Below are 12197 nucleotides of genomic sequence, written 5' to 3' on the forward strand. Positions count from 1 at the left end.
ATATTTCTCTCCTGAAACTGTAAGGCGATGTTGAATGTTCAGATGCCATGACAACAACTGGTAAAAAACTTCCTTTGCCTTCTGGTAGTTTGTACAGACAGACTCTTTCAATAGCCTTCTTTTCAACCTGAATTCAGAAGGAAAGAACCTAGAAGTTATCAGACCAGCTGCTCTATACTTAATAACATTTGTAGGTCCGAGTCACTTGGTTGAAGTTACTGTTATCTCACCAAAGCCACCCTTTTCACAGTCAGGGTGAGTTCTGAAATACTCTGGCAGGGAAGAAGAGCTTTCTGTGTGGTTGTTAAAAAGAAGAAAATTATTTCAGAATGAAAGAATCATTAGAGTTCAGAGGACCTTGGAAGTCTTGACTTTGAGTCCAGCCTCCTGCATAAAGCAAGGTTAACACTGAACTTGGGCCAGGCTCGTCTGAGTTTTGCCCAGTTGGGTCTTGAAAACCTCCCAGGATGGAGTTATACAAATTATTTTGTTTCCTGTCCCAAAGCTTGTTTAGCCTCAGAAAAATACCTACCCCCACCCCCAGCCAGTTGGAAGCTCATTTGAAATTAAGTCTCATTTTTCTGTCACACTCCTCTGTTAACAGCTTTGTCTCTCTTTCCTTGGTAACTTCCATTAAGGTGTTGGAAGGTTGCTACTAACTACTCCTAAGCTTTTGTAATGAATGCCAGCTTTTGAGAGGAAAAGGAGTAATTTTAGGACAATGAATGAGCAGTGAGGCTTATCAGGTGGTGAACAGTGTGTCATAATGAGAACTTCCATAGACTTTTGGGGAATATTTGAGATGCTGGTGTAGGCACCTGAGCCAGTGACTAAGTTCCTTTCAGACACTGCATCAGCTATTTCCATTGAGGGTTTAGAAGTATGAAGTTGATCCAACAGGATTCTCAGACTGCTCACAAAAGACCTGAGTGCAAGTTAAGGCTGAATTTGGCTGAACAGCAAAACAGACACAATTTTTTTGCAACTAGAGCACTGGGTTAAATCTGAATTCCCAGCTCCCATTTCTGATGCAGACAACCTCCCCGTAGGAACCTTTATAGACTCAGTGACATCAATCTGCGCATCCATAATTACAGTCTACATGCCATTACACGGCAGCCGTGCACGGAGCTCGTGCAGCCCTGGGAGAATCAGCCAGGCCTGCAGCAAGCTCTGGCATAGAAAATGCAAATCTCTTTGCAGATAAGGAACATCTCCCTCCAAATATAGATGAGCTCACACTCACCCTGCTAATAACAGGCTATACTTCTCTTCAGTAAGATTACACAAAATTAAGCAGCAGATCCCATGAGGACACTGCCAGTACGCTGTACTTCGAGGTACGCGCGTTCTGGGATCGCTGCAAAGTGAGAGACTGTGGACAAATAAAAACGGTGTCTAGGGAAGCACTGAAATCGACATAAATTGAATTACTTTCTCGACTTTATTTAGTTAGACATGTAAAAGTACAAACACAGTCATACCAATACCTTAACCTGTACACAAACATTACTTTTCGCTCCAGCGAAAGTGTTCCAAGTATTGGAAAAGTACCAACTATCCCCCTAACAAGAAGTTATACAAAGAAATAGCACTGCTGGGTATTGTGAAGTCAGGCACGTGAGCAAAACCCATCCTGCACAGCTGGGCATTTTTATCCCAGTTAAAGGAGGACAAATCCGTATTCAAAAGGTATGTTTAATACAGTTGATTAACAGTTTTGATCTAGATCAAGAACTCCGTACATAACATCTCTGAAATGCAGCCACTTCAGAAGACGGAAAACTGTGTGTTTTTCGAGGGTTAGCCAACACTGCGAGGGCACCAGCCAGGCCCAGTGGGTTGTGTCGTAGCCTCAGGCCAGAGACCCGGCTGGCGGGTGACACCTGTGATGTCCCCGGGAGCCGCTGGAGCGCGGTGCTCCAGCCCCTCAGGAAACATCCCGCGTAGACTGCAAGGCCCTGGAGCCGCAGCCCAGAGGCGGGAAGCAGGCGTGAGGCACGTGCCGAGCCGTGAAAGCCCTGACGGCCCGGGAGCGCGGCCCAGACCCGCTCCTGGGCACCGACTCCCCTCACAGCGGCCCCGGCGCGAGGCGGTCCCTGCCCCGCTCCCGCCCCGGGGGTGCCCCGCGGCCGGACCGACCCCCGGCGGTGGCCGAGCGGAGGGTGGCGGCGCGGGCGGAGCCGCCCCGGCGCGGCGCCTTTGTTCGGAGCGGCGGCGCGGCCGGGGCCGGCGGTCCCGCCGCGTTCATGGCGGGGGCGCGGGGAGCCCCGTGGGCGCTGCCCGCCCTGCCCGCCCGGGAGCCCGCGGGCAGCGGCTGCCGGGGCTCGGCGCGCTGAGCGGCGCCCGTGTCCGGCGGGGGCGCTGCGCGGGGCCCGGCAGCCCCGGCGGAGGGGGCCGGGCGGGGCGGGCGCCCGCAGCCCGCGGGGGCCCTGCCCGGCGTGGCTCGGCGCTCCGCGGACTCCCGGGCGGCGCCGCTCCGCTCGCCGGACCCCGCCTGGCCCGGACCCCGCCGCGGGCGGCCGCGGAGCCCTCCCGCGCCCAAACTTTGCAAAGTCTCGCAGCTCCGCTGCTGGGGCGGCAGCGGCTACGGCAGCGGCGGGCGGGGGCGGCGGCGGAGGAGGCGGGGGCGGAGGGGGCGGGGTGCGGGCCGGCGGCGGCGGCGGCGGCGGCAGCAGCATCAAAGAGCCCCGATTCCTGCCGCCCTGGGAGCCATGCGCTGCTGTCTGTAATGTCAGCGGAACAGGATAAGGACCCCATCGCGCTGAAGAGATCCCGAGGTACGGGGAGGACCGGGCCGGGCCCGGGGGCGGCCGCCGGCGGGGCCTGTCTCCCGTGCGGAGCGGCGGCCGAGCCGCGGGATGCGCGCACCGCCCGCGCCGCCGCTGCCCGCGGGGCTCCCGCCGCGCAGCCCCGGCCGGGCCGCCCCCACGGCGCTCGCTGGCGGCGGGGCCGGCGGCGCGGGGGCCGCGCGAAGTTTGCTCGGTGGGGCCCGGTCGGGCCCCGCGGGCTCCCGCAGCCGCCGGGCCTGGAAAAGCGGCGGCGGGGCTGGCGGTGCGCGCAGGTGTGTCCCGTGGGGCGGGGGGGGGGCGTGCGGTCCTGGCTCCGCTGTGTCTGGGGATGTGCGGCGCATTAGTATGCAGCGAGCATAGTGCTGGTGCAAGGGAATACGGCGGCGGTGCCACATGTCCGAGTTCGTGCTGATGCAGAGCCCATAAATTACACTTGAGTGTAATTCGCTCTTCTACCCGCGGTCTCGGCTCTTGTGCTTGAGTCTGGCTGGGGTTTTGTCTTTCCCTTTTCGGGAAATGAAAACAATTATCGAAATACTATCCTTTATTAATAGCACCGGTTTGTGGCTCTGGTGAGCTTTGGAGTGGTGCGTTTCTTTGAAAGGTATAGGGAGAAGGGTAGAAATGCGGCGTCTCCTGCGAGTTCGGCAGTGCAGCCGACTTTAATGGCAGTGGCACATCAAGCCTGCGTGGCGGTAGTTGTGTCCTTATAGCCTTTAAAATCAGAAATGCTTTTCTGAATAAAATAACGAAAGGTGGCAGGCTGAGTGACTGAGTTGGGGGAAAATCATGGCAAAATTATAAGATCTGCCGTTTAGTGCTTCTCTTTTTCTCACCTCCTGTTTTGCCTCTGGCATTCTATTGTTCCTGATGTTTTAAGCTTTTTTCCTGGTTGAGTAAGTGATGAAAGGTGTAGATTCTGATATGCATATTGTCACTGATTTACAGTTTGCTTTTCTAAAACTGTTCTGGTAGCAGCTGGATTGCAACCTTGAGAGAACGAAAACACACAACAGCGTTACAAAGGAGACTGGCATTCATTAGACTCCTCCACTCTCAAGCCCTGATTCTGCAAATATTTAAGCATATATGGTTTCACATGCCTGAGTTACCCACCAAGTTCCACGCGATTACCGCTTAATATTAACTCTGTTTACAGTGTTGGGGCCACAGCATAGACTCACCAAATCTGGGTGAAATTGGACTACTTTTAGTTTCTCTGTCCATCATGGAAAGTTTATTTAGCCATTTACGTTTCCTGGGAAAATGTTCTTACTGAGATAAATCACTGTTTAAAAAGCCTGTGGCATCCATCCTGTAGAAACCTAGACAGAGATTTGTCAGTGAGTATGAAAATACTCCATAGTGTATTTGCAGTATGTTAAGTATGGCATAAATTACATGCAAAGTCATAAACTCTTAATATGTAAATAAAACTACAAGTTTCAGTTCTGACTAACACCGAAGATGTCCATCTTGTGCATGTATGAAGTAAAAAAGAATGCAGGGTTTACCTTTTCTCCTTTGCCCAAATGTGAATGGCTGAAATAAATTCAATCTGGAGTTTTATAATAAGGGAGTAATTATCAGATACGTATTTGTATCTCTAGATCTATTAGGTATTTGATGTCCCAGTCAAAAGGATTGTATTTTTGCCTGAAAAACTAGTCTTGGACAATGAAATAATTTCTCATTTGTGCAGTATTCTAAAATGCTCAGTACAGCTTTAATGAAAGTCTGTGTGGTAGGTACCAAAAGTGACTGTGGAAAGTTTATTTTGGCTGCATGAAAATGAGCCTTATTCACTCTTTTTTGGAGGTATGCTAGGACTAACATTTCGTTTCCTTTCATGTATAAATTAAATCATTAGAGAATCCACAGGGAAAATATAAATTCTTAGGGATGAATCAAATCATTGGCCTCACGTGGCGAGAACTGAAAATACAAAAGCTTTGTGCCTTTCCAGATGAAGGACTTGCTTCTGTAAACCTAGGCAAATGAATGGCTTCACCCATGTAAGTAATTCAGGTAGAAGTTGATGGAACTTGTCACTAGAATTCTAATATTCATATACTTGTGGTTTTGAAGAATGATATCCCTGAGAGGGAATTTATACATAATTTCATGAAGTTTTAACTTATACTACCATAAACCAGCATTTGCATATGATCCCCAGTATTCTACTTGATCACAGATTTACTGATGTCTGTGCTGCTAGTTGTTGAATTTATTAAAAGAAATCTGGATATTTGTAATATTTTGCTAACAGTGGTTGAAGTCATTGATGCATTAAGAGTGCAGGGCCACAAACAGGAGTGTGTTTTATGCAGTTGTGAGGATTGGTGTTCACAGTACAATCTTGCACTGAATTTAGTGTAAACTTACATGAATGCTGCAGAAGAAGCTTAAGGAAAGTGCAGGGACAGTTTTGAGAAAGTAGATTATCATTAAGATGACTTATAGAGTTGAAATTTAGGGGAAATTTGCCATCATTCTTCATGTAAACCTTTATGCTATAATTATTTAATATCTGCAGCTAATGCAGGGGCAATCTGTCATAGCACACTAAGTATATGCAGGATTTTATATTCTAAAACAAGGCAAAAAGGACTCTTAGAAAGAGTAATCCCTAGTTTCTCTGATGATGATAGGTTAGACCACAATATGCTATGTACAAGTGTGAGTTTATTTTGAGAACCTGATCATGACTTCATGCCCTTGTATTTGAAATTCAGACTTAAAATTTGATGGGTGTTGATCTGGGGGGTCCATATATCTTCCTTATGTATAATGAAAAATGCAATTAAATTTCCACAATGACAGCTAAAGCCAGAAGGAACTTAATACAGCAAAGATAGAGCTGGATTGTGACTTGAGGTAGAACTGGCAAATTCCCTGAAACCTCAAAAAAAAAAAAAGGAGGCAGGGAGAAAGGAAGTGCAAGGAGTAAAAATTTGCCAGGCCTCCTTTGATCAGGAGTATTTGAAATAACTGTTGGATATTTCATTCTGTATACATTAAGTCTGCCTTGCCCCTGTGAGAAGAGATTTTTTGTAACTTACTGAATAGTCCTAAAGCTGGTTTACCTGTCTGCTGGGAACACTTGTCTAACAGAGCAGTGTAATGTCATATGCTGCTTTGCATAATTCTGTTGGTAATTCACAGTTATCTTCAGGTTGCTTTTGGTAATAAAGACTTGTGTGTTCAGCTTTGTGCTTGCATCTTGATAAAGTTTGACTTGTATTCTGAATGTGAGTTTTAATCAAAAAACAGTACGATTTTTAAGTTGGATTGCCTGCTTATTGTTCTATACTGTTACTATATATAAAAGAGCAAATAGGCTGTTATATTAGCCCTGGAAAGAAAAAAGAATTAACATAGTTTATTAATGTAATGATGTTATTACTGTAACGTGTGTTGCTGTCATGTCACCAGATAATGCTTTTTGTACTTCAGGGTTTTCTTTGCATTCCCATATGATGGCAATTTCACTTGAGCCCCATCAAGACAGACTGACTGGGATAATGAATGTGCTAGATTTTTTTTTTTTCATCTTTGGTCTAACTAGGGCTTTAAAAAATGAAAGATTTATACAACTTTGAGAGCTTGTCCTGCTGTTATGAAAGGTGAAGAAGAATCCCAGGTGAAGTACAGATATCTCTTTGTACTGCTCAGGGTAAAGTCTGATTGAGTGACCAATGAAATGAACATTCTTTACTTCTTTTTGTGCCAGAGCCTTGCTCAGTTATTCTGGGATGTTTCTGCAGGTTCACTCAGAGCCCCTCTTATTTTTGGCAGGTGTCTTTTTGTTGGATCAAGTCTTGCATTTAGTGAAATTTAGATCTGATAAATTGGAGATCTGTCTAAACGACAGTGTTTTTGTTTATGAATCTACTGCTGTTTGCTTTTCCTTCACGGTGGATTGTAACACACTGTTGTGTCTTGCCACAGTGAGTTTGATAAATGCTGTGTCTGTGTAAGTTAAATAAGAGGTGAATCTTAGGCATGGCTTAATGCAGTTCCTTTGAAAGTTTTATGAGTTACGCAAACAAGAAATACTTCTAACTATTGGAGTTGTTAAGAACTGTTGGAGTTGTTAAGAACCAAGGGACAGATAAACATAAAATAAATGGAAATGTTTATTCCAATGGTAATGAGCACGAATTGGATGTTAAAGTGGTAGTAGAGTAAGACAGCACACAGGAGGTATGTTAATTTACCTCCAGATGTTTGCTCCTTAAGGACTTGCAATGCAAGGCCCCAGAGTTAATGCAAGTTCAGTATTTATAACAGATATCTATTGCCGTGGCAGTCAGAGGCAAACTTACAACATGGTCTGTAAGAAAACTAATGCACTATTGCACTGATTGAAATTTTGTAGGTGGTGACAGTGGATTGGATGGGTTAGGAGGACCAGGAGTTCAGCTTGGAAGCCCCGATAAGAAAAAACGCAAAGCAAATACACAGGTAAATTCTCTTTTGATTTCTTGGTAAATAGAGCACTCAGATATTGTTTGCTGGTGCGACTGTCTCGCATTGTTCAGAGTATCTGTTGTCACAAATAGCAGCTATGTACAAAATATTCCAGTTTTACCATGAAGTTGAAGTCTTCCTAATACTAGTTATTTGCACTAAAGTTATTTTAATCTCTGTAGGTTGCCATAGACCTGTATAGAGAGGAGTACAGAGAGACTGCAGCGACTTATATTTTTACCATATGGATTTGATTCTGAGACAGACTTTTTTTTAATGACTTTGTAGCCATTTGTAGAAGTCTGTACAGCATGAGTAGTTGCCATGAGACTACTTCTCTCCTTACTTTCATTTCATTATGTGTAAGTTTGTGGGCTAATGAATCAGAACAGTTTGTTAATGCTTTGACCAAATTCTTGGCGTGCTCCTGAAGTTATTTTCAAGCCAAAGCTGTGTGGCCAGTACAGCTCTTTTCAGTGAATCCCTGCAATTTGACATTTCTATAGAGTTTTTCTTTCTGGAAAAGAAAATCTGAATACAAAACCTCTTAAGCAGTTGGATACCTGTAGTGCAGAATTTCCCATTGTGCGTTCATTCAGCTTTGAGTGAGAGTATCTGTTAGTTTGGTACTGCCCAGTGAGAGTTACCTTACTTATGTAGGTCAAACAATCACTTTCTGTTAGGCCTATCCACAGTCCACTGAGGTGTGGATCTGTTTTCTTAATTTTTGTTTGGTTTTAAAGTAGTTGTGGTGAAACCTGCTCTGAGAAATGTTCAGTTACTCCGAAATGTTTCAAACTTCTCTCTTGGTGGAGCTTACCTTGTGTTCAGGAATGGTAATAACTGCAGAGGCTATGCAGACTAGCTTCTGTTCTTCTCTTACCTGGTTCAAAATTTACAGTGCAGCAAATTTTATTTTATTTTATTTTTTTAAAAACAAATGCTCAGTCTTAGTTTTTTTAGTACTTAGGAGGAAATGCCTTCTGTGAGCACAGTTAGTGTAGGGTGAACCCAGTAGTTTCCCTGCAGGCTAGTCTAGAATGAATTTCAATTGTATAGCCACTTTGGTGGCATTTAAACAGCTTCTGGGCTCTGTTAAACACTGTAACTAGAGTATAATCCTTGCATTTTATGCCTACTACCTATGCTTTGCAGACTGTCGACAATCACTGAATGCTCATAAGGGATACCTCTTTTTGGTATAGAAATCTACACAGTGTAGAATATTCTGCAGAATATAGAAAATTGCTATATTCTATATGCCTTCTTTTAGGGTTATAGTAACACTAGGTTTATATTCTCATAGAAGTAGGGTGTCTTAAGAGGTGTATATTCAGTAACATCAACCCAAAGTGAGACTAAGGAAATGCTTCAGCATTTGGAAATACTTTGCTCATGTGTTTGTGCACTTGGCTTTCTGTATTGTTGCTTGTCTTTCATAAAAGATTAAGAAAGAGAAGTCTCATATCAAGTAGTATTTTCAGAAGTACGGTTGTGCAACTGCAAAATTTTTAAAACACTGAGACTGCTATAAATTATCATATTATCTGGAGCACAGACTCCTCTTTTGCCTCTGTACTGAAATTTCAGACAGCCTGGCAGGATACAGTGGGTGAGTTTTACACAACAGCTGAACAGTTCTTTCAGCAGTAGTACTGGTAATCCAGGACCTTTGTGGTTGGTCTGTCTTGCAGGGAAATACTAAAACTAATTTAAATGTTGTATTTAAAATATTTGTAGGGATCATCATTTCCTCCTCCATCTGAATATGCTCCACCGCCGAATCCAAGCTCTGACCACCTTGTAGCTGCAAATCCATTTGATGACAACTATAATACTGTGTCTTATAAACCGCTTCCTTCAGGAAATCCATATTTTAGTAATCCTGGTTATCCTGGCTTTGGAGGCTATAACACTTTCAGAATGCCACCTCACATGCTGCCCAGAGTGTCCTCACCATATGGTGGTTCTTACTCCCTCAGAAACCAACCACATCCTCTTCCTCAAAACCCTGTGGGCATGGGTTTCAGTCGACCCCACTCTTTCAGCTTTGGTCCACATGATAACCCAGGTTTTGGGAATCAGCCCCCTTATAGTGGTGGTCAGATAAATCAAAATGTCAGTATGCCTGCTCAGCATTTCAGGCCAAATCCTGGGGAGAACTTTGGCCATTCTGGTCAGATACCTCACCCTGACGTGCCATCTAATTTTGGTCCTGGAAACAATCCAAATTTTCCAAATTCTCAGCTAGAGTCAAACCATTCTTTTGTTCCTCCACCAAACACGTACAACCAGACAAAATCATCAGCACAGAAGCAAGACTTTAATCAAGGTGCAAGCAAAACATCCAGCCAGAACACTGCTACTCATCAGCATCATCACAGGACAGAGGACATTGTGAGTCAAGGTAACAGTGACCTAAAAAATGTTACTCGAAACAATGTGGTAAATCAGGATAATAGCCATTCCAACAGTGCTGATAACACCAATTCTGGGCATTCCAATGGGACTCAGAGTAAGTCCCGCCAGCCCCGAGGCGCTGCTGAAGGATGCAACTCTGAAAAGAGCAGCAAAACACCCCTTCATCCCAGTCGTCATGGTCACTCGTCCTCTGAACCTGTCTACCCATGTGGGATCTGTACCCATGAAGTCAATGATGACCAGGATGCCATCCTGTGTGAAGCCTCTTGTCAGAAATGGTTTCATCGGATCTGCACAGGCATGACGGAGTCAGCGTACGGCCTCCTCACGGCAGAGGCATCGGCAGTCTGGGGCTGTGATACTTGCATGGCTGACAAAGATGTCCAGTTGATGCGCACGAGAGAGACTGCAGGACCACCTGCACTGAACACAGAAGGCTGACAGCCTCAGGTGGTGTGGTGGATGAAATACGTTTTATGAAGTTTTGGTTACAAATTGGGTACTTCACTTTCTGCAGACAATCAGTTGTGTTTGATTGCTGTCATCTTATTTTTTCCCCTAATCTCTTTTCATTCATAAACTTCCATCTCAGCTTTTGGATTCTTAGTTTTATGTGTGCAAATGTTTTACAGGATGGAATATTTTTTGTTTCTGATTAAGCTGTAACTGACAATTGATCAGAAGTAGGATGTGCATTGACAATTTTATTGAAGGAAAAAAATGTGCCTGTATGAATAGCCCTAATTTGCTAGTATTAATGTGTCAACTAACACTAGCATTTAGCACTCAGTTTTAATGGTACTATATTTGCAAGTACTCATTACTTTTTTTTTTTCTTGGGTGAATGTCTGGTGATGTTCTTGCTAACCTTTCTTTGAATATAGTGGAGATGACATGGAGGAATGTGCAGTACTAATAGTTGTTATTTTAGGGTAAATACAGAGAATTTTGTATGTGCTTTTTCCTATTTTTTGAAGTAAAGCATTAACATGCTATTCAGAAATTGATGAATTCATAATTAGTAACACAATGAAACCTGCTAACTCTTACACATTTCTATTTCCTTGAAAAGGCAATAATCTCTTTTGACTTTTCAGCAAACACTTGCTGAAGGCTCTTGCTGGGTCTTGCAATATTTGGAAATAGTTATGAAATATGACTAAATTGGAAAAAGAACAGATCAAGTTTATGAAATCCAGTGCTTTAAATCTAGAGAATGCCAAAACTAGGGTTGCATATGTAACCTTAACTCATTTATCTTGAGCACATCCATTAGGATACAGTGTCCACGTGCGTCACGGTTGTGCAGTTATGCACCTCTCTCTCATCCTTTCTCATTGATGGTTCCAGTCTCCTGCCTCAGTGCTGCCTAAGAATTGTGAATGAACTAGTGCATGGAAAATCCTGCCTGTCTTCCAGGGCTCTCAGATAGAACCTGCTCAGTCACCCTGAGCTTACACAGTCCACTTGGCATGAAGGAGGGTGCAAGGCAATGGAGTGTGCTCTGCACAGGCTCTGAATGGCATGATAATTTGGCCAGCAAAGTCTTAAAACTAAATCCCCACCACTGCCTCAGCCAGTCTTGCAGTGAGGGGGTGGGAAATCTAGGGTGAAGAAAAAAAATACAGCTTTCATATCAGGTGAGTTTAGCTCAGGAGTAAGTAATGAGAAGTTTAAGCTTCTTAGCTAAACCTGATATCCTACTGACAAGTATGAGTGGCACTAGAGCTTCTGTGTGATGCTAGGAATTCTATTTTAATATGGGTAATTTGATCTTATTCTTGATCTCAAAAATAACTCTCCTTTTTTTTTTTTTTTCATGTGGGGAAACATCTAGCCTTGAACAGTTCAGCCTTAGTGTGATAAAGTTGCATATGCAACTGAAGAAGTGTTTCTTTAGGGAGAAGTGTTGTTTTGACTTAATAAAAGAAGGCACTGTAATAACAGACTCTGCTTGTAATACTCACCAGTGTGCTGGAAACTTAGTCTTTAAACAGGAATTAAATCATATGTCAAGCTTACAGATGCCAGTCACGTTCCTTAATATCATAAATTTTTCAGGTCTGTGAGGATGAGTGATGTAGGAGCTGATATAGAATACAATCTTCTAAGTAAAGAGGTAGTTTTTAAGATAAGCTATGCTATTGGGTGAAAAGTAAGGCCTGTTTGCTAATTTACCATTGTGTTTAATTTTAAATGGGCTCTACTGTGGTACATTCCTGGAAGATACTGTGCAGACCTGCATAACTTTTCTTGTTTTATTTTAAAAGTGAAAAATTTTGCTGGGTAAGTGCGGTATTGCCCCCTTTTTTTGTCTTGCCTCTCATCAGGAAAAAGAAAATAATGTCTAAAGTGTAAATGACATATTTCATATCTTGAGGATTTTCTGTATGGAGATATAAAAGAAAGTGTAAGGCAGATCAAGGGCTTCTGTTTTCATCACCAGTTGCTTTAATTTAGTACAGAAACCAGACTTAATCTTGTTTTGTTGGAGGTGTGATATTTAAAAAC

General features: G+C 43.7%; 1 protein-coding gene across 1 annotated transcript; it reads left to right on the plus strand.

Moving 5' to 3' along the window:
* The first annotated feature begins 2641 nt into the window (after positions 1–2641).
* PYGO1 (pygopus family PHD finger 1) lies at positions 2642–10870 on the plus strand. Its single transcript, XM_050309701.1, has 3 exons — positions 2642–2780; positions 7174–7259; positions 9006–10870. The coding sequence occupies exons 1-3, from the start codon at positions 2732–2734 to the stop codon at positions 10125–10127; spliced, it is 1257 nt and encodes a 418-aa protein (XP_050165658.1). The 5' UTR covers positions 2642–2731; the 3' UTR covers positions 10128–10870.
* The last annotated feature ends 1327 nt before the right edge of the window (positions 10871–12197 follow it).

The sequence above is a fragment of the Myiozetetes cayanensis genome, unplaced genomic scaffold (assembly GCF_022539395.1).
Source record: "Myiozetetes cayanensis isolate MyiCay16 unplaced genomic scaffold, myiCay2020 scf14, whole genome shotgun sequence".
NCBI classification, from domain to species: domain Eukaryota; kingdom Metazoa; phylum Chordata; class Aves; order Passeriformes; family Tyrannidae; genus Myiozetetes; species Myiozetetes cayanensis.

Excerpts from the sequence above, each read along its gene's own strand:
- PYGO1 (XM_050309701.1), top strand. The coding sequence starts at position 2,732 with ATGTCAGCGGAACAGGATAAGGACCCCATCGCGCTGAAGAGATCCCGA. Across the intron at positions 2,781-7,173 it reads CGCGCTGAAGAGATCCCGAG|GTGGTGACAGTGGATTGGAT; the intron begins GTACGGGGAGGA and ends GAAATTTTGTAG. Across the intron at positions 7,260-9,005 it reads AACGCAAAGCAAATACACAG|GGATCATCATTTCCTCCTCC; the intron begins GTAAATTCTCTT and ends AAATATTTGTAG.